General features: G+C 31.6%; 2 protein-coding genes across 2 annotated transcripts; both read left to right on the top strand.

The window, feature by feature from the left end:
* The first annotated feature begins 244 nt into the window (after positions 1 to 244).
* Positions 245 to 5,459, top strand: LOC134683721 (perlucin-like protein). The gene is made up of 5 exons (XM_063543037.1): positions 245 to 509; positions 915 to 988; positions 3,656 to 3,740; positions 4,849 to 5,070; positions 5,452 to 5,459. The coding sequence occupies exons 1-5, from the start codon at positions 245 to 247 to the stop codon at positions 5,457 to 5,459; spliced, it is 654 nt and encodes a 217-aa protein (XP_063399107.1).
* Positions 5,460 to 15,928: 10,469 nt separating this feature from the next.
* On the top strand, positions 15,929 to 21,400 carry LOC134683723 (uncharacterized). The gene is made up of 4 exons (XM_063543039.1): positions 15,929 to 16,298; positions 18,445 to 18,625; positions 19,377 to 19,462; positions 20,208 to 21,400. The coding sequence occupies exons 1-4, from the start codon at positions 15,929 to 15,931 to the stop codon at positions 21,035 to 21,037; spliced, it is 1,467 nt and encodes a 488-aa protein (XP_063399109.1). The 3' UTR covers positions 21,038 to 21,400.
* Positions 21,401 to 23,351: the final 1,951 nt, after the last annotated feature.

Here is a 23,351-nt window from a genome sequence, read left to right on the forward strand (position 1 = left end):
CTACATACGGTTTATAACCTCTGCAAAATGGGGCATTTAACACAAGAGAGCTGAGTTTGATGACTTTTCCAGAGCACAGTTGATAAATCCTTACGACTGATGTTTTTCTAGGTTTTATGTTAAGGTTTTCAATCTTATGTTTTGTCGATTGTTGATATTTTCGTCGCTTTTCTTTTTGGTCACTGTATTGTCTGTTTTAGTTCGACAACAAAAGTATAGAAAACAATTTCCTTTCAGAATTACAATGAACATGATGTATATATTGATACTTGTGTGTATTCCTTATGTTGTCTTAAGTTTACCATGCCTTACTACTGGATCCAAAAAAGATTTTGACAATTCAAGGAAAGCTCTCACTGCGTTAAAATCCTATCTTGATACAACTGTTAATACTTTGGAAACCGATGTACAGAAAACAGTAGCTACGTTAAAAAGTCATATAAAGAATGTTGATGGAAAGATTAAAACTCTAGACAACGACTTACAACTATTAGAAAGTGATTTTAAGAGTAAGTTCTTAATCAATGATAAGAACAGTACTTATTTATAACAATCATATCGGTAGAAATATGTTAACGCAGGAAAATCCCCGTTAATTATTTTCTGGGTGTTATTACGTGTACGACATTAGAACCTAGATTTCCTGCTTTCAGGCAAAAAAAAAAACCCAACAGTCACATGGACTCGATTGTCAAAGTTAATTAATCTTAACAAAAATCGAAACGCCCACTATAACATAAGAAGTTTTATTGGTATAATATACTTTCTATAATTTAGAAAAGTTTAAATAGGGTTCAAACTGAAACTGGTTACTATGCAAATCAATGAGACAAAGTTTTAAAAAGTAAAAGGTATCAGAATTACTGAAGTTCACAACTAAAAAATATTTTTTTCTTCTTTAATTTACTCAAAAGCAAGACAGTGGCAGAAATACAATGGGCATTGCTATTATTTCGGAACAGACAACCTCGACTGGTTTACATCAGAGGTAACATATATTTAGAATAATTATTACATGTATCTGCAAACCAGCATATATAACGTAATGCGTCACAGTTCAGAAAACACTTTGGATCAGTCACGTCTCAGTCAATACAGCTGAACGGACGTGCTGGGCCAGCTCTCCTTTACCCGCTATCTTCGATGAGGGTTTACGATTAGATGATCAACGATTTACTACTTAATATAACATTAAGCCAACCTGTATTAAGGGCTGTATCCTAGGTGTTGAGTGATTGACCTTCATTTCACTGCCTCACGGCTTCGGTCCTGATAACGCTTCCTGTCATCTTTAGAACTACGTCTTCGAATCATCTACCAGTACACCATCATCGGGGTTAGCGGGCTGCCAAGCTGACCAAACTGGCCCTGAAAGCAGCCGTTGTGAAGAAATAAGATCAAAAATAGGCAACAAACCAAAATCTACTCACCAAAACCAAGATTGCGGCCTACATTTGGCGTCCTCTACTACCTGTTCCTGACCCACGGCCGAAAATATTTAAACGCCCATCGATTGCCTTAGGGCACCGAGCCGACCGTGCGAGGGCTATATAGCCAGTCAAGGTCGTTAAAAACTTCCATTTGTTGTCAGAAAACACATATGGTTATTTTTGCAAACGACACAAACAACATTGAAGGGTTACAAGAGAATACATATTATTTATCTTACTCATGAATATTTTTTGATCTTAAAATACGTTTATTATATTCAACAAGGTTAAATGCATTTTGTTCACATTTTCAGTCGCATCATATATGTAAACAGCGTCAATAACTATATAAAGGTATTCTTATCATAGGTTTATATTAACCTTAAAATGAACAAAGCAAAATAAACTTAACGTAATACTGGTTAAATGTTTATATTACAAATGTGCACATGACTCAAACCGAATTTGGTTTCAAAATTTGAACACAGATCGCGAATAAAGGAAGTGCAGTTTTCTGATTGTCTAATTAGAAAACAGTGTACAGCTTTTACATGTTTTAATTGTAAATAGCTATAAATAAACTATAATTAGATACTTGACTACTTTTTTGAAAATAAAAAGTATTCCATATTGGTATTATTCATGTAGACTTTTCAGCATATTCACTTGAGGCGAGAAAAATGTTGTTTAAGAGCAAAATTGCATGTTACTTTACAAGACAAAATAGTTGATGTAAAATTTATTTTCACAAATAAGTGCCGTTAAATATATTTGTTCTCTAACGGAATATAATTAAAAAATACTGTATAAAGTTGATGAAACGTGGAACTTGGTTTGATACATTTTTGAATACACATTAGTGTGTCTTTCTTGTCTTTTCGTTGTAATCATTGATTTAATTGTATTCAAATAATTGTAATCATTTTGTAATCATTGTACCAAATTTAAGTTGTGATTATTCTGCCTGTAATGGGCGTCTTTAATTGACAATAAAATATATTTGAATTTGAATATTTGGTTTGTTTCGGTGAATATGTGGTGGCATTGACTTTTAAAAAAAAACGTTATTTACCTTTTTGGAACTTTGGATCCTCAATGCTCTTCAACTTTATACCTTTGATAACTATTATTTTAAGTTATATTTTTTTCCAAAAGTCAATAAAAGTCCAATAATAATGACGTGTGTATTGATGACTTACCTCATGAAAAGACGGTATTTGAATAATATTCTTCTCACTTTTCAATATTTTTTTGGCGATAAACACTACCAAATTACTCAGAATGTTTTAAATAAAAGCTACTCGAGGGATAAAAATAACTTACATAGTGTAATTACTGTAAAATGAAAAAAAGTGTAACCAAGAAGAACATGAAGAAAGACCAGGTTTTTCTAAGATTTGCTTGACATCAGAAACGTCAAATGCGATTTGTAATGAACTAGACATAATACAACCCGACAAGTTGTTCTTTTTAAACATTACAAAACTTTTTTGGTTTTTCGATGTCAAGTCAAAGTTTTCAGGAAATTGACCAAAAGGTGATATATAATAGTTTAAATATGCAGGTTTTTTTTTATGAGATTTGCTTATTGTTGAAGGCCGAACGTTGACCTATAGTTATTAATTACTGTGTCTTTTTGTCTCTTGTGGAGGACTGTCTTTTTGGTGTTCATACCACATCTTCTTTTTTTATATTTACCAGGGTAAGACCAATTTTTACCCACTGACAATAACGATAACTCAAACCAAATATACCTATCATACGCACGTCTTTCAATAGTCTGGTTTGCGCGTAATCCTCAGCATAATCTTTGAGTTTTGTTCTATGAAAAACACATACCGTAGATTGAATTGTATTAAACAAAACCAATGCTTTAAATTATATGATTGATAATAAAAGTATTTGAATGCCATTCTGAACAAACATAATTAAACATGTTGAAAGGGGATATCAATCACCAAAACAATCGGAAAAAAAGACGATTCTCAAAACAATTTGAAGAAAATTTGATAACAAAACATAAATATCTTGATCAACAAACAGATCGACGAAGCTTCAGAAAAACAGACACTTTCTGTTCATCTAGTGGCAACCTATGGTACTTATTAAAAGTAAAAATCAAGTAAATCGTAGGGCAAAAACCATTTCGAAATATAAAATGTGTTGGTGTTTTGCTGCATATGCTTTTATGACATGTCGTATTAATCATTTTGGAAACTTCGTAGCGGAAATGCAGAGAAATTGGTGGATATCTCGTAAAAATTGACGATAGTTCAGAAAACAGCTGGGTAATATCAAAAAGGCCTAAAAGTAAGTATTCTAACTTTTAAATTACTCTCCTATTTATCAAATCAATGATTCATGTATCCAAAAATGTCATTGAAATCTGGAAAGGCATGTTACTCTTATATTTAACATATCAACATTTCATGCATCCAAAAATGTTTTTGGCTAGCATGTCAGTAACTGCTTGTAGATCTTTGTTAATATATGTATTATTGCCATTGACATCGGACTCGGACTTCAATTGAGTTTTACTGTGCAAATTGTTGTGTGTTTGATTTTTCTACATGTGTTAGAGGTATATATAAGGAGAGGGTTGAGATCTCAAAAACATGTTTTATCCCGCTGCAGTGTTGCACCTGTCCTTAGTCAGGAGCCTCTGGCCCATGTAGACGTGAATGATTTTTAGTTTTAATTCTTGTTGATAATTCGGAGTTTAGTATGACGTCTTTAATCCTTGTACTAGTATACATATTTGTTTAGTAGCCCGATGAAGGACGCCTCCTAGTTCGTGAGTTTCTCGCTGCATTAAATACCTATAGGTGACACATTCCCCATTTCCATTCTCATTTATTTTAAATTTATTTACTGTCATTGTTTCTTTTATTTATTCACCGAACAATATCTAATTTTCTCTTGTTCATACTAAGTATCCCATTATTGAATAAATTATCATTGGACTAAAGTAATCTATCCAAATATCAAAATTTACTTTATTTTTTTATTCACTTCAACAAATAACAAACACTTAATTTCGTTTGGATATTGAATTGTCACGGCAACGTTTCATCAAAATTAATTTAAACAACATCACCATTCATACACAACACATTTATTAGACAATCGATAAAAATTTGATGATAATTGAACTATACATTGCATTACAACTGGCGATTCAAAGCTGATATACTGAAGGTGGTTCATTAAGTTACCTTCGTGGGACTATAAGTCCACCATCCGAGTCATCGACCCAGTGGTTTTAATTACACAAATGATACTTCTTGTTCTGCAACATATAATGTACATTTGCATAAGCATGTCACGACCTGAAGACATGAACTGACCAACTTTAATATTTTTGTTGAAAATCAATCAATCATTAATTATAGAGATTTTTTTGTTTTTTTCTTGACAGAAAATAAATTTTACTGGATAGGACTGACAGATCTTAAAGAAGGCCAGTTTCGCTGGAGTTATGACCAGTCCCTCATGACCTTCAAGTTCTGGTATCCATCAGGTGGTTGGGGATCTAAAGGTCAAGGCTACGATTGTGTTATTTTACACAACGATTCAACTGCTAACTGGTTGGACTACACTTGTACTCTTAAACATTCCTATATATGCGAGAGTAATTTTTGTAAGTCATTGAATACATGTTCTATCAAATCTGCATCAATTTAATTGTTCAATATAACAAAATCCTAAATGAAGATTTGTTCTTTGTGTTGGTGTTTACTTAAATAAATTAGACTGCTCCAAATTTAACTTCTTAAAAGAAACCTTATATGTTACTTGCTGAATAATAACGTCTACCTAGTAAACATATCTATACAGCATACAGTTATGCGTCGTCATAAAGCAGTTCAACATGTCAAATTTGCTATATTTTTTAATAGTTCAAGTAAGTACAGCATTTAACTTGTAGGAAAATTGAATATGCTTGAGTTCGTAGTCGATCATTTTGTGAAATAAACAATTTGGTATTACAAATGTATAATTTCATTTCTTATTTATACAGGTTTCTAGTTCAAAGGAAAACACTTCAAACTCAATGACAGAAAAGAAAGAGTATCGGATATATATACATGTAGAGTCAAATGAATACAACTATCAAAAGTTTGGACTTTATTATTACTATATTTTTTTATGAAGTGAGCATGCCTTATAGAGTAATGAAACTCAAAATATTGTATACTCTATTAAACAGGGTGACTCGAAAATAATGTCACATCAGTGCATCCGATTTTGACTATGGATAAGATGATGTACACATTATGTTAGTCTTAATTGACGTCAAAAATAAACTTGCATTCTGAGGTGTTCCTGAATATGTAAGAAATAAAGGCAACAGTAGTATACCGATGTTCAAAACTCCTAAATCGATAGCAAATAACAAATTCGGTTTACAAACCAAATAAAACCGAGGGAAACGCATTAGATATTAGATGACGACACACAACATTAAAATGTAACACACACAGACACGAACTAAGCATTAGACAAAGAGTAACAAATATAACATCAAAACTAAATACAAGAATTTCGGATAGAAAATAACCGTCTAATAGCTAACAAAAGGCACCAGGTTTAAAATTTAATACGCCAGAAGTGCGTTTTGTCCAAAAAAGACTTTCTAGTGACACCAAGATACAAAGTGTGAAAGCCAATACAAGTGCAAAGTTAAACAGCGTTGACGACCAAAAAATCAAACAAATTGTGCCTGAAACGGCCAGGGTTTTCTGTTTGGGACCAGAACATCCCTATTCTTTAGAATATTTTATACTTTGGCAGACAATTCATTTTATAAAATGACTATATAAAAGATATACATGATAAATCTGAAGATATAATTAGTACTAATTACAGAAAACAACCGGATACATTACATACACCGACAAAATCCAACACAATCCAACACTAGAAAAAACGACCACCATACACCAATCAACTAATTTTCAGGATATTGAATTTCTTTACAGTAAAAAGCCTTTATCAATCGAATAAATAAAATGTTCAATTCTTTTTACAACCAATTGTTTTTTACATCTTGATAACTTAGAGGAAGATGGATATTATGTGAAGGAACATAAAAAAGCAGCAACACATTACACTACAAACTGCTCAGAGTCTGAATTGACCGGTTGTTGTGCTCGACCAGTAAAATCTAGCACTCGACTGTACTTAAGTGTACTCGACTAGGTCTCGACTTCATCTAATAAGTCTGATTCAGTACTTGGTGATCTTTGTGTAGTCTGAAATAGTCTTGACAAAGCCTCGACCTGTAAAAATAAAAATTATTATGACTGTTTTGCTGAATGTGAATTCGCATTACTATAAGACGTGTTACGTTACTTGTCTATCCCAAATTCATGTATTTAGTTTAAATGTTTAATGTTATATTTGTAATTCTCATCGGATTTTGTAAAATGTGTTGACTTTTTTTTTATTATATTTAGGTGTTACGGAAAGAAAAATTAATCACTGCCTTTTTTTGCAGTTGGATTCATAACAAACTGGACATATATATATATTAAAGTTAATTGCTATATACATTGTGTTTAAATGTAATATCAGTATTTAGTTCTAATATAATCTTAAATCAATCCTAATTCTATCTAACTTTTGAATTATAATTTTTCATATGTGACGTCATGCTGTTTCTAAATTTCATAAATTCAAATGTGGCGTAATGTTTGTGCCTTTTCGCCATCGTATGTGACGTCATATCAAAATTTATGGTTTACTGCGTTTAGGCCTGCACTGAGTCGGGTGTATCTATTCTGTGTTGGTCTTAGCATTATGTATTCGGGTTAAGTTTTCAGTAATTAGTTAATACTTCAATTTCATGTTGTATATCTCTTTCATAGATATAGGAAGATGTGGTGTGAGTGCCAATGAGACAACTCTCCATCCAAATAACAATTTAAAAATTGAACCATTAAAAGGTTAATTTACGGCCTTCAACACGGAACCTTGGCTCACACCGAACAACAAGCTATAAAGGGCCCTAAAATTACTAGTGTAAAACCATTCAAACGGGAAAACCAACGGTCTAATCTATATAAACAAAACGAGAAACGAGAAACACGTATATATTACATAAACAAACGACAACTACTGTACATCAGATTCCTGACTTAGGACAGGTGCAAACAGTTGCAGCGGGATTAAACGTTTTATTGGGCCCAAACCTTCTCCCTTTTTCTGAAACAATAGCATAACATATTAAAGTTAATTGCTATATACATTGTGTTTGAATGTAATATCAGTATTTAGTTCTAATATAATCTTAAATCAATCCTAATTCTATCTAACTTTTGAATTATAATTTTTCATATGTGACGTCATGCTGTTTCTAAATTTCATAAATTCAAATGTGGCGTAATGTTTGTGCCTTTTCGCCATCGTATGTGACGTCATATCAAAATTTATGGTTTACTGCGTTTAGGCCTGCACTGAGTCGGGTGTGTCTATTCTGTGTTGATCTTAGCATTATGTATTCGGGTTAAGTTTTCAGTAATTAGTTAATACTTCAATTTCATTATGTATATCTCTTTCATAGATATAGGAAGATGTGGTGTGAGTGCCAATGAGACAACTCTCCATCCAAATAACAATTTAAAAAGTAAACCATTATAGGTTAAAGTACGGCCTTCAACACGGAGCCTTGGCTCACACCGAACAACAAGCTATAAAGGGCCCCAAAATTACTAGTGTAAAACCATTCAAACGGGAAAACCAACGGTCTAATCTATATAAACAAAACGAGAAACGAGAAACACGTATATATTACATAAACAACTGTACATCAGATTCCTGACTTAGGACAGGTGCAAACATTTGCAGCGGGATTTAACGTTTTAATGGGCCCAAACCTTCTCCCTTTTTCCGAAACAATAGCATAACATCACAACATAGAAAAACATACGATAAAATATCAATTGGCAGACTTAACTCAATCAAAAAACGTATGATCATATTCATTTGATAAAATGTACTGTTTACAATAGCATTAATTGTTCTAAATAATAAGGATGTTCTTATCACAAGCATAAAAACTACGCCGTATTTGGCACAACCTTTTTCAACTTTTGATCTTCAGTGCTGTACAACTTTTTACTTTTTTCACTTTCGATCTTTTATATCTGGGCGTCACTGGTGAGTCTTGTGTTGACGAGGCGCGTTTTTGACGAATTGCATTTTAAACCTGATTCTTTTTGTTATCTATTAATCAGGTGTTTCTTGGTCTAATATGTTCTCCTATTTTTTTGTATTGTAGTCTGAAATATTATGTTGTCATTTCAATGTTACATATAACTTTGCCATTAAAGTGCGAGGTTTGGCATGCCACAAAACCAGGTTCAACCCACCATTTTTATTCCCCTTTAAAAATGTCTGGTACCAAGTCAGGATGATGGCTATTGTTATATTATTGTTCGTTTCTGTGTGTGTTGCATTTTAATGTTGTGTCGTTTGTTTTCTCTTATTTTTGAGATATTAAGATAAGACGTGGCACGGTACTTGTTTATCCCAAATTCATGTATTTGGTTTTGATGTTATATTTGTTATTCTCGTTGGATTTTGTCTGATGCTTGGTCCGTTTCTGTGTGTGTTGCGTTTCGGTGTTGTGTCGTTGTTCTCCTCTTATATTTAATGCGTTTCCCTCGGGTTTAGTTTGTTACCCCAATTTTGTTTTTTGTCCATGGATTTATGAGTTTTGAACAGCGGTATACTACTGTTGCCTTTATTTATATAAATTCAGATAGGCATCTTTAATTTTTTTTTATAACTTTTTCAAATCAACTTTGATTTTCATTAAACTATGCAGCTATCTGAGATATATATTAGGCTTACTGAATCCTATGTCAGTTAATGGGTTTTTTTGTTGTATTGCTGTCAAATTTAAGAATTAAAGTAATCTTGGTAAAAAAAAGCTTTGATTTGCAATTTGGACAAAATAGAGATAGTACATTTAAATTTTTGTAATAACTTTTTCAAATCAACTTGGATTTTCATCAAACTATGCAGCTATCTTATATATATATTAGGCTTACTCAATCACAGGGGATTTTTTTTTTTGTTGTTTTGCTGTCAAATTTAAGAGTTATATTAATCTAGGTAAAAAAAGCTAGAATGTGGCGTTCGAACAAAATATAGATAGTACACTTTTTTCTTTTTGATTTTGTTTTCAAATCAGCTTGGATTTTCTTTAAACTGTACAGCAATTTTGGTGATGTATTGATCTAACTGAATCCTAGGTTGTTTGAAGTTTGGTGTATTGCTGTCAAATTTAAGAATTAAATCAATCGAGGTAAAAAAGCTAGGATTTGCAGTTCGGACATAATAAGAGATAGTACACTTTTTTTAAGAACTTTTTCAAATCAACTTAGATTTTCATCAAACTATACAGCTATATTAGTTAAATATTGATCTTACTTAATCATAGGTCATTAAGTAGTTTGGTGCATTGCTGTAAAATTTAAGAATTAAATTAATTTAGGGGGAAAAAGCTAGGTCTTGCAGTTCGGACAACATAAGGTAGTACACTTTAAAAATTTTCATAACTTTTTCAAATCAACTTAGATTTTCTTTAAACTATACAGCTATCTTAGTAATATTTTGATCTTGATTCAAGTCTACAGCTATCTTCATTATATATTATTCTTCCAAATAACAGGTTATTTGGTAATTTAGTTTATTGCTGTCAAATTTGAATATTTAAATATCTGAATTTTGTCAAAACTGAAAATTACATTGCGGTCTTTACCTATTAACTAGATCATTAAATTTGACAGCAAAACACCAACAACGTTGGTTTTTGTATGAGAAATATATGATAAAGATAGCTGAAAAGTTTCATTACGATTCAAGCTAATTTGAAAAAGTTATGAAATCTTAGAAAAGACACCTTTTTTTTTTTGTTAAAACAAATATTTAATATCATTAACTTTCATAACAATCCATGATAACCATTTAAAAAAAGAAATGTGTTCCAAAGTAAAAGTAAAAAAATATTTTAATCACATCTTAAAATATTTTTTTGTCAAATTTAATGGCACTATACATGGTTTAATTACATCAGTACACATGAGCGTACTGTTAAAAGAAAGCCCTACTTTTCGTAAACTCGTTTATTACTTATCTAGTGAATTAAAAAAGCCTTGTGATTTAGGTTTAACAGGATGTTGCAACTTTGAATAAATGTTATTTAAAATGTAAAGCTCTCTGGTAGATGTGATCTTTTTAATAAGTTTGCACCGAGCAGAAGGTATTGCTTTATAAATCACCACAAATCAGAAGAACTATTTTAATAATTTCTTTAATGTTTAATCCCTTTTTGATATATTTCTATAATATATGTTTCAAAAAGGAATAAAACATTAAAGGATTAATTTAACTATTTTATATATGCTTTTTACCAAATTATGAGGAAAGATATATTTCTAATATTGTAGCTTTTTGACCTAGATTAATAAAAAAAAATCAATTTGACAGAAATACACCAAACTAAATAACAACCTATGATTCAGTAAGATCAATATATGGCAAAGATACTTGTAAAGTTTGTTGAAAATCCAAGTTGATTTGAAAAAGATATGTAAAAAATTAAAATGCTCTATCTCTATTTTGTCCAAACTGCAAATCCTAGCTTTTTTTACCTACATCAAATCAATTCTTATATTTAACAGCAATACATAACTCTTCACGATAATCGGGAATTCAGTAAGATTAATACATCACCAAGGTAGCTCTATAGTTTGAAGAAAATCAAAGTTGATTTGAAAAAGTTATAAAAAAAAATTAAAGATGCCTATCTGAATTTATATAATAACCCTAACCCTTTTGTAAAATCAAATTATTTCATTTCACAGCAATAAATCAAACTAACTAATAAACTTGAAATTTGTAAGATCAATATTAGTTTAGTTAGATGGGCTGATTTACACCAGTCAAAACTAAATTTGAAGGTCAAGACTAGTCGAGACAGGTCGAGACTTGTTGAGACTGAGTTGAGACTAGTCGAGACAGGTTGAGACTAGTCAAGACAGGTCGAGCCTTGGTCAAGACCATTTCAGACTACACATAGATCATCAAGTGCTGAATCAGACTATTTAAGTATACAGGCGAGACAATGTTGAGACTAGTCGAGTAAAATGTGTGCTCGATTTTACTGGTCGAGCACAAAAACTGGTCAATTCAGACTCTGAGCATTTTGTAGAATTAACTATATAAAAATAAGGATGATACAATAATGTGGTATGATTTCGAATTTGACATCTATCCACCAACGAAAATGAGTGTAATTAATTATAGGCAACTGTACGGCATTCAATAATAAGAAAAATATCATACCATATGGTCGGCTATAGAAAGCCCAGACATCAAAACTATGAGACAAATCAATTGAGAAAACTACCGGTCTAATTCATAACAAAACAGGTTTAAACAATGTGACTGACTCGAATCTAAGACAACCACTGAACTACAGGCTTATGGCGTGGGAAAGACAGTTTGTGGCTGGGTAAAACATGTTGGTGAGAGCTCAACCCTTTCGCTAACCTTAGGCAGTGTTATAACAGTACAGCATAAGAACACACTATAAAATCGCTTGACAAATCACTTAAAATTTAAAGGGCTTTACTCATCAGATGAATACAAATAGAAATACATTAAACAAAAAAACAGAATGAACGTATGCACTTCTAGATCTAAAATTAAAAAGACAAGAAGTACAGATCTGAAATTACGCAGAGCTACAGACAGATTGGTCAAAGCTGATAGCAACTAATAGGTCAAAATCAGTTAAGCTCCAACATCCAATACATTTAGTGTAAAGACGTCAATAACTGTCAACGAAAAACATGACATGGTCAAACTATTGATATCGAAAGTTTAAGAACCTTGAAAGTGTATGTGTAATATTTAGTACTGTTTTAATTTGCTGATAACAAAATAAATAGCTAAACCAATAAAAACAATATTTTAAGATCATCTAAAAGTTTTGAATCGGTAACCTTTAAAACAAGTTTATTTAAAGGATTGATTGTATCTCAATTCCTAGACTTTGTTTACAATATAACCGTAAAATTAAGAATGTACTATTTTGTTCGAAATTCGTTTTTTACAGGGACAATTAATCTTGAAGAACAAGTCTGCGTATATATATAAGAAGTTAGTACAGGTTGTTTTCAATATGCTAAAAAAACAAACTATAATAGAACTGTTGATAAATTATTGAATTTCATATTGGTATTTGTTTATCTTAAAAGAGTACAGAAATGAGTTCTTTTAAAAAACCAACATCATGCATCTTTAATGGACAAAAAGTGGTGAGATAAAAAAAAAAAGGAACATTTATCAATTAAAGGCAAGAGTAGTATACCGCTGTTCAAAAGTCATAACTCGATTGAGAGGAAACAAAGTTACAATCTAAAACCGAGAGAAAAACATCAACTATAAGAGAAAAACAACGAAACAACAGAAACACTATTTTGAAAGTGCAACACAAAAAAAAACCCAAGCAACAATGTAGAACAAACAGAAACGAACTTTAAGATAACAACTGCTATTTTCCTAACTTGGTACAGGACATTTTATGAAAAATGGTTGGTTAAACCTGGTTTTGTGGCTTGCAAAAAACTTGCGATTGTATGGCAATGTTAAAGATAACACATAACATGATATGGCTTGAGTACAAATAAATCCAAGTACCATCAGGACAGAGAAATACAGAAATAATAAACAATATAATAAAACATCTCGACATGCTTATAGCTATCAACGGTACCAGGCTTATAATTCAATACGCAAGACGCGCGTTTCATCAACATAAGACTCATCAGTGACGCTCAGATCAAAATAGTCAGAAAACCAAACAAGTATAAAGTTAAAGAGAATTGATAATAAATTTTGCAAAACAATATCCATATGTTCTTGATTAATATTTAATTTTTGATTTAGATCGTATCGTTATTTTTTTCTTACTTCTTTAAATTTTAACTGTTTATTGTATCAAATCATCTATTTTGTTTTTACAGTTAGTTGCTTAAAACAACAATAAGCTTTCAAAGAGAATATAAAGCAGATATAAGTGTCATTGAAACTTTAACATGACTTAATAGACCCCATAGCTGGTTCAGTTTCTTCTGCTATTAGGAAGTTAAGAAACGTTGATGGTTCAATTCTGATAAGACTTCTTGCAGTATATAATTGAGACTAGTTGCTTTCAGTGTTGTTGTTTTATTATTTTTTGAAAGGCACTGACACAACTGTCAGCTGATTACAATGAAGACTAACATTGGGTCTAGTTCATAACAGTCGGCACTTGAAAAAAATAAATAAACAGGTATTAGCCGCATTCAAGGCTGAATTTTACATCATGTCAAATACAGCAAATGCGAGTAAAAGTCCATAAAAGGACACGAGGGTTACACATAATTAATGCAGCAATCTAACGCACCAAGCACGCATTTGATATTAAGAGTACAACCTACAGTCCCTTAAGGATGTTCGCTACTCATTATTTTGACACCGTTTGCGCACCGTAGTTGAGAACGAATGCCGTAATATATTTTTTATTTTTTATAAATTTAAAACAATGTATTTGATTCAAAGTTATCAAATATTATATCTTACCTTATTTTTAGTGAAATTTTGATTTTAAACCAATTTTAAATGTCAAATTAATCCAGAATATACGACAATAATATTTACGCGGTATTTCGCCTATTTCCGGCATTGTTTACATTGACACCAGACGACATCAGAAGACCCGTCAACAGATCGTTTACCAGTATATTTGAACATTTTTTAACCATTTTACATCAAACTTTTATATCTTATTTACTTTTAATATACATCGATGCTATTTTTATAAGATCATTATTCAAAGGGGAGGTTTAGACACGGATTTTTGTCTTGTAAACAAAAACAGAAAATTGCGTCAATTAGGAAGGGTCAGAACATCAGACAAACGGCGGCGTGACTTTTTACCCCAATATACCCCAACATACCCCAATATACCCCAATACACCTAAAATAAGAGTTTCAACATAATATTATCGAATAATAATATCATTTAAGGCAATTCTATGTTATTTTAACACCATTAATACTTTATTTTATAAAAATATTTAATTTTAAATCACTTTTTTCATTGAAACTTGTTCCGTTGTTGTCAGCCGCTTACGATCACAAAATGACTTTTTACCCCAATATACCCAAATATACTCGAATAAACAGTTTTAATACAATTTCGATAAAAAGGAATGATATAACATGCAGAAATTTAAAATTTAACTCAGCTGTTTACATTTTTGTGCATTTATAGGCATTAAAAACCGTTCTTTATTCAGGTATTGACGAAGGTTTCACTAAAAACCAGAACGAACGAACCTAAAAATATAACGGTAATTTTCTGCAATTTTTTTTTTCCCCTTAAAATGTGAAGATGCAAAATACATATTTGTGTTTGACTTTTCTTTAGAGTTAGATATGATGTACATTTTTAAAATTAAACTCGAAAAATTTTCTCAAATTTTGAAAAAAAAACTCAAATATTTTTTCTCAATCAAGAAAGAGCTCCCAATCAGTTATTCTGTCAAATCCAATTCTCAAATTTTTGTTTTAAGTAATAATCCTTATATGTTTAACGTTTAAAGTTTTCTTTTTATGTTAATAAAATGTATGTATCTTTCACTCAGTGATTAAACTGTAGTGGTCCTTCAACAACATCTATTAGAATTTGATTTTATTCAACACAAATAATTTGTCCTACATGTACGTATAGCTTTGACCACGGACATATACCGAATGGTCAATATGAATCATCCATGAAATTGCTCTATGGCAATTTTTAAGGTCGTTGAATTAAAAAAAAATCCATGTGGGAGAAAGTGGTGTTTTTTGTTTTTTTTTTGTTAGAGAAGTTAATGAAATTTACTGGTAAATAGAGTTACAATGAATCATGGTAGATATATTGTGAATCTTCTCAATTTAGGAATGATGGGTTGAATCTGGTTTTATGGCAAGCCAAACCTCTCTCTAATTGGCAATGTTAAAACTATCGCTATAATATGACAATTTGTATTTATGGCGAATAATACCCTATAAAATCTTGAAATTACTAAGGCAAAGTTTTTGCTTTTTTTAATTACGAACATCAAAAGTTCTTACTAATCGTTGGGTGAAGAAGAAGAAAAATCAGGACGCATGTTTGCTCAGTCAGTCTTTATATTTCTGTGCTCTATGACGACTACATCATAAGTAGGAGAGATCTATATGGTGAGGGATGAATTAACAGTGTTATAAAAAAAAAATAATGATTTTTATATATTTTTCTTTCTAAAATCAAATCTTCCATACAAATTCGCATGTTTGCTATTAGCAATTGTCAGAGGAAAATGATTTTGAAGCTCCGTTAAAAATGAGGAGAAAGTTGAAGATATCATATCCCGTTGTCACAGTAATATTTCTGCTCTAGTCCTACAACAGGAATGTACCCACCACCTAGTATGCAACATGTTTTGCCTTTTACACAGTCACAAATATCATATAAACAACCAGACCTGTCAAATTTTATAAATGAGGAAGTCATAGATGAAAACAATGTTAACATAACATCAGACGACAGCTGGAGAAATGGAAGAAGGGTCGTAGAACTTGGGGTATTGGCAGATCATCTCGCTGCGTGCAAACAATGTGGTCTTCCACTCTCTTTACAAAACTGTTTAAACATAACAACATGTGGACTGGCTGCTGTCTTGAAAGTTTTATGTGTCAACCAAAGTTGTAAAAACATCAATGCCATACCAACAGGAAAACAGCACAACAGAATATGGGATGTAAATACAAAGTTAGCAACAGGTAAATGTAATCATCGCATCCCAGTGGCGGATCCAGATTTTTTCATAGATGGGGGCCCACTGACTGACATAAGAGGGGGCCCACTCCAGTCATGCTTCAGTATTTCCCTATATAAGCAACCAATTTTTTCCCCTAAAGCCGCCTCTGCATTCATTCAAAGATGTCTTACTTTATAAATTCTTTATAAGTTAAATAACAAACAAGTCTATAAATTGATAATAAGGCTGAAAGAAAAAATATGTGGTTTTCTTGTTCACCTGTAGCAATAATGTACATGCATGTGCAATTCTCTATTTTTTATCTCTCAAATATGTGTATTAAACATATAATATATTATGGATATTTTACACTAAGCATGTAGTGGCTGTTAAACTTCATATCTGATATCTCATCCTAATTTTCTCAATCATGTTTTTTTCTTCCTTAAAAAAATATTTTGATCCCATAAAGTCATGCCATATTTGATGAAAAAAATATTGTGGTCAAGAAGATGACAAAAAAAATATTCAGAATCTTGCTTTCCCCTATATTAAAACCTTATACAGGTAACATATAGCAGGGGCGAATCCAACCATTTTAAACAGGAGGTGTTCCTAACCCAAGAGAAAAAAGGGTGTGTGTGTTCCATGTACATGTCCCCATTCCAATGCATTGATCGTCCAAAAAAGGGGGGTTCCAACCCCAGAACCCCCCTGGATCCGAGCCTGTGAGTGTGAAGTGTTAAACTTTGATAAAAATAATTTGATGGAAAACTTACAAATAAAAAATTATGTTAACAAATTGTGTGGAAAAAAATCTGACTAGAACAAACAGCCACAACCATGTAACCCCCTTTGAAGTGAATTAAATTGGTTTCTTCCCTAGAAAACTTTATACTGTAAATTCAGAAATTATTGTGAAAAAATGTGACTGAGTTGTAAATAATTTAAACTTGAATTTTGAAATATCATGAATATTTTACATGAATTTTTCTCAAAATCATGAAAATTTAAATACTGAAAATCTAAAATAACAAAATTGCAATAATGAATGTTCAAACTTCAAAGTAATTTCTGAATTTACAGTAGTTTTAATTATTTAAAACTTTAGTCTAAAGGATAAGTACATTTCACACAATAAAATGACTTCAGATCTATACATGTACTTATACATACATAAATATTGGCCTTCAGTCTCTGAGAGAACAGATTATAATTTTGCTACATTTAGCTGAAATTTTGATTAAAATTTACTTGATAAGTATCAAGCAAGCAGATTTACTACATGTAGTACAACGGTTGACCAACCTTGGGGGTTTAGTCAGACAATCATGTACATGTACAAAATGTAGATATGATGTAAAAAGAAGGCAAGTTAACCATTTATGAAAGCTTCATATTTGCTATTGGTTCTGTCTAACTCTTTATAAGTTCTATATAAATGTCCATGCACATGTACATTTATATGAATCATAATTTTAATTGCAATAGTAACTACATGTATGTATGGACCATTGTTGGGAATTCCAGATATTTTCATCCTTCCAAAAACATCTAATTTTAAATCTAAAAGGTTTAATAATACAAAGACACTTATAACCACACCACTTCTGACTGAAGTCACTCACACAAATAATTGCGGTCAGAGTTTTAACTGTTAGATTTAAACCTTCCCCTTTTATATAAAAAAAAATTGGGTAATGAGTGGTATGATTGCAAATGGGACAACTCTCCACAAGAGACAAAATGACAAAGAAATTAACAACTTCAGGTCACTGTACGTCCTTCAACAATAAGCAAAGCCGGTACCTCATAATAAACTATAACAGACCCTGAAATTACAAAGAGAAACTAATGTCCGAATTCATGCAGAAAAAAATGAACGGAAAACAAATTTATGATGAAGCACATATCAACAAACGACAACCACTGAATAACAGGCTCCTAATTACTTGGGACAGGCACATACATGTAAAAAATGTACTATTACATGTACATACAAAATATGTGGTGCGGTTAGACATGTTAGATATGAAAAAGTGAAAAGATTATATAGGGTAAAACTAAGGCCCAACTTCAGGGTAGGCGGTTAGTCATCCCTTAGGGGGCTAGATTTATAACAAAAATCAATCTCCAGATTTAATAAATTTTGTTTTCTATTATTTTAGCATCAATTCATACTGGTCTTGGTGAAAGGCAGGTAAATGGTTTTCTATCCACATTGAATATACCTCCAGTTAGCCACAGAATGTTTGACCAACGACAAAATGAAATTGGAACAATTCTTGAAGAAATTGCAGAGAAATCGATGAATGAATGGGCAGAGAAAGAAAAGAGTATGACGAAAGAGTAAGTTAATAGAAATGATTTTGGAGTTTGAGGAATAGTAAATTTAGAAATTATTGAGTGCATTTATCTATTAATGCGATTTCATTATTTTAAACTAAAATGTGATTTAAATTTTTGCAATGTTGATAAAAATCCTTTTTACATAGAAATAAATTATAATAAATTTCAAAATGTGAATTTGAATTATTGCCATATACATGTATTACTAAACCTGTCGCAATTTTTTCGCAATAATAAAAACAATTAATGCAATAATTTCAGAAATAGCAGTATAGCTATAGTACTTTAATTTTAATGAAAGAAATTATTTAGTCTTCTTATAAATATTGATTGAAATTCATATTGATTAGTGGTTCTTAATATCTTGTCGTTCATGCATGTTTCACGCTTCATTGAAGACCCATTGGTGGCCTTAATTCGGCTGTTGTGTGCTCTATAGTAGGGTTGATGTCGCTTTGACACATTCCCCATTTCCATTCTCAATTTTAATTGTTTCCTGCATGCTCAATCAGGACAAGAGCAAGTTATACAAATTACAATACATCCAAATTTCAGGTAGAAATCAATGTTTATAGTCAATTTAGAATTTGATAAAAAGGCATTTTTTAACATTACTTTAAAAATGGTGTACAAATAAAATAACATAATGTTTAGAAATTATTAAAAAGTATTATTAACAGTTTATCCCAGCTGCTATAAAATGATATACAGGTATCCATGTGTTACTAAATTCCATTTTTTTTACTTAAAGATGTAGTGGAAACGACGACATAACCGTAGCAGTTGATGCAGGGTGGCAAAAAAGAGGTAGTGGCAGATCGTATGATAGTCTCACAGGTAAGTTAAAGAAATTTTTATGTGTTTTATTACTTTGAACGACAAAACTTTATAAAAAGAAAACTAGACCTATAGTTGTTAATGTTTATGTCATTTTGGTCTTTTGTGGATAGTTGTCTCATTGGCAATCATACCACATCTTCCTTTTTATATAGACATAGATTTTCAAGCGATACACATATAACCAATTAAACATACACCGGGGAATTTTTTCTTAATACTACTCCACATGAAAATTTTCATACAAATAATTATGTCCGGTGTCTGACAGCTTAGGGGGTATTTAGTGTTATACATGTATATCCTTGTCCTTTGGTAAGAGTCGGCTGTACTGTAGACATATTCTGTCTGTTACATTGTCAGTCTATTTATATTTACTTATTCGTTTTATATTGTCTTATCAGGGCCTTTTATAGCTGACTATGCGGTATGGGTCCCATTGTTGAAGGCCGTACAGTGACCTATAGTTGTTAATGTCTCTGTCATTTTGGTCTTTTGTGGATAGTTGTGTAATTGGCAATCATACCACATCTTCTTTTTTTATATAAATCAAATGTTTTCAAATTTGAAAACAATTATTATGATTATAATACATACACTTTAAGTTTGATTTTCAGTCTGATACCCTGTAGGGTTTTTAAACAGGAGCCTTTATGTCCTTGATACAGTCTTCTTTTATTTATATAAAATGTAAATGTATTCTCCAATTTGAATGAATTGATTTATTGTATGAATTATTGTACAGGTCATTGCTCAATGATTGGAACAAGAACAGGCATGATATTAGATTATAGTTTAAGATCAAGAACATGCAGAGTATGTGTGACAGCTAGAAGGATGAAAAAGATACCTAAAGTACATACTTGCAGAAAGAATTATAGTGGGAGTTCCAAAGCAATGGAAGCTGACATGGTAGTACAAATGGTAGCTGATGCAAGAATAAAAGGTACGAACATTATGACGATAGTTGGAGATGAGGATGCTACAACCATAGCCAGACTGAGAAATAAAGTAGACAAGTCAATAATAAAGCTTTCGGATAGTAATCATGTCAAGAAAACCCTAGGAAAGAGTCTTTTTGCTCTGAGAAATAAACATTCTCGCCTTACTACAAAGATCATTTACTATTTTATGAAATGTTTTAATTTCTTGGTTGCACAAGCTAGAGGAAGACCAGAAGAAATATCAAAGAATTTACCTGCACTATCTAAACACCCCTTTGGTGACCACACCAGTTGCGATCCCAGTTGGTGCCAGTCTTTTGAAGACTCTAGTATGAAATTTCGCTCTTTACCATATGGTAAACCTCTAAAAGACAAGCAACTGCAGGCCTCATTGAGCACATTATTCAGTAATTACATAACACAGTCTGAAAAGCTAGCTAAACTTGAGAGTACACAAGGCAATGAAAGCTTTAATAATACAGTGGCTTCAAAAGCACCAAAAAACAGACATTATGGTAGTTCTGGAAGTCTTGGCTATAGGGTTGCTGCAAGTGTCATTCAAAAAAATAAAGGTCACAAGTACCTCGTAGATGTAAGCACAAAATTGAAAGCATATTTGAATTATTGTTAGTCTCCTAAACAAGCTTGAACACTGAATTTCATATGTTTCTTCTAAAATCATATGAATACATGTACATTGTAGCCATTTGGATCCACTGAAACTAGATTTATACATAAACCAGCTGTAGCAAACTTTTTAGTAATAATAGTTTTCATATTTGAAAAGTAATTTGTCTAAATATTGAACACAAAATTAAGTATCTCTCCAGCTTAGAATTGTGCAATAGGAGATACATTGATTTATAGCCTACATAAAATTTCAATTAACTTGGACAAAGGGAGATAACTCTCAAATTTGTAATAATGTACAAACAGAATATTTATAGTTCACATTTAAAGGTCATATATGTCCTGTAATCAAGTAAAACTGCCACTTTAGACTACATTTAATTACTTTGTACGACAATCTGATACAAAAATCGATGCATCACAGCAACTACTACAGTAATGCAACCGATTTTGTGTCGAAAAAAAGTAAAATCACAGAAAATACTGAACTCAGAGGAACATCTGATAGGAAAGTACATAATCACATGGCAAAATCAAATGACACAACACATCAAAAACGAATGGACAAGACCTGTCATATTCCTGGCTTGGTATAAACATTTGTTGTCAAACTAGTTTAGTACCTTAAATTAATTACGTGTTTTTAGTATTCTTTACCAAATTGTAGGTCGCATCATGATACAATGTACTAGGTTTCAGTATTCTAGTGTTCTATATAGTTTAACTACTGTATAACTAGCATGTCAACACTGGGGTTGCGAATTTCAAATCCCGCACGTGGTCAATGAGCATTCCTTCTAACTACAGGTTTAGTAACATTCACTTTGTAGTCCATTATTTTAAACCAGTTTCATAAATTAAAGCTGAAATGATAATGTCTGTGAAAAGTTCACAAGTTAGGACAATTAATTATAGATGGTCGTGGACTCTAAAAGATCAAATAATAGGGGCACCAATGTGATAATTGGATAGATTAAATGATTTTTCCAGATGAATGATACTTTTGAAATAGATTAAAATTACGTTTGGCAATTTAAGCTGAATGCGTAGTTTTAAATTCTGATATTCCTAGTTAAACACATTTCTTAAAAGCAAACAGAGTATTTCTTTGAGGTATTTTGAAATATATAAGTCAGGATCTACTCTTCCAAATGTTAATGGACGTTACCATGATTTGTTTGACCGTATTGGAATATCTGTATCACAGATGACCACAATATGTTCAACTTGTCAAAATACAACATGCCGAACATCAGCAACGTTTCAATACGCTTGGTTTCTCTGGCAAATTAAAAACTGCTTACACTTTCAAACCTAACAATATGTTTTGATCGCGTCGTATTGCTCTATCTTTAAACATTTTTTAGTGTTTGATGTTGTATCACTTAGTCATTTTTTGTTTTGATATTGTTGGGTTTTCTTCTTTCTTTTTTTGAATTGTCTCTTTGTATCTTCCTTCTTTATTTTTAACCTTTTGGGACGATCCGTTTGATATAGAGCTTTTACTCGTTTAACGTATAACCATGCATTGCATACCTTTATAGTCTTCTATCTTTTCTACTCTGTACCTGTATGAATAATCTAGTTGACTTCGAAACATATTTAAATATTTCAATAAAAGTGTCGACGTCATGTTGGAATTTGGAATTTAAAATAAAACAATGACATATATTTTTCTGATATGGTAACATAAACATCCACGCTGTAATTATTTGAGGGAAATTCAAAACGGAAAGTCCCTATTCAAATGGCAAAATCAAATGATAAACCACATCAAACGAATGGCTTCTTTGATCTTCTTGCTTTTGACAAATGTCTGAAGGAACTCCGATTCAAATAAAGACAAGAAAAGGTCGAGGAAGAGGGTAATTTGAATTTGCCTTTGATGTTCGGTGCCCTCTATTTATTCAAAAGCCCATTGTTTCATGAAGTTTAAAGTACTTTGAGAAGAGACATGATAGAGGCGAAAGATATCAAAAGGACATTCAAACTATACAGTGGAAAGTAAACTGGCAACGTCATATGTGTCCAAAAACATGACAAAAATCAGTAAACAAAACACTTATTAACTAAAGACAGAAAAAAAGAATCTAACAAAACACTTGGGGTGATCTCATGTGCTCTAGAGGGTAGGCAGATCCAGATCTACATGTGGCACTCGTCAGTTGGCTTATGTAAGTACAAAGCCGATATTGAGCCTAATTCGTATTATTCAGCGTGGGGGATCGAAAAGATATATTATTTGTTTACATTCAGAAGTCAGGAGAATTTGACTTGCAAATATTTTATTTTTAATTTGATTTTCGAATTATTCA

The sequence above is a fragment of the Mytilus trossulus genome, chromosome 9 (assembly GCF_036588685.1).
Source record: "Mytilus trossulus isolate FHL-02 chromosome 9, PNRI_Mtr1.1.1.hap1, whole genome shotgun sequence".
Classification (NCBI taxonomy): Eukaryota; Metazoa; Mollusca; class Bivalvia; order Mytilida; family Mytilidae; genus Mytilus; species Mytilus trossulus.

Coding starts and splice junctions, on each gene's coding strand:
- LOC134683721 (XM_063543037.1), top strand. CDS start 245: ATGAACATGATGTATATATTGATACTTGTGTGTATTCCTTATGTTGTC. Junction 510..914: donor ATTAGAAAGTGATTTTAAGA/GTAAGTTCTTAA, acceptor TTTACTCAAAAG/CAAGACAGTGGCAGAAATAC. Junction 3,741..4,848: donor AATATCAAAAAGGCCTAAAA/GTAAGTATTCTA, acceptor TTTTCTTGACAG/AAAATAAATTTTACTGGATA.
- LOC134683723 (XM_063543039.1), top strand. CDS start 15,929: ATGTACCCACCACCTAGTATGCAACATGTTTTGCCTTTTACACAGTCA. Junction 16,299..18,444: donor AAATACAAAGTTAGCAACAG/GTAAATGTAATC, acceptor CTATTATTTTAG/CATCAATTCATACTGGTCTT. Junction 19,463..20,207: donor ATCGTATGATAGTCTCACAG/GTAAGTTAAAGA, acceptor ATTATTGTACAG/GTCATTGCTCAATGATTGGA.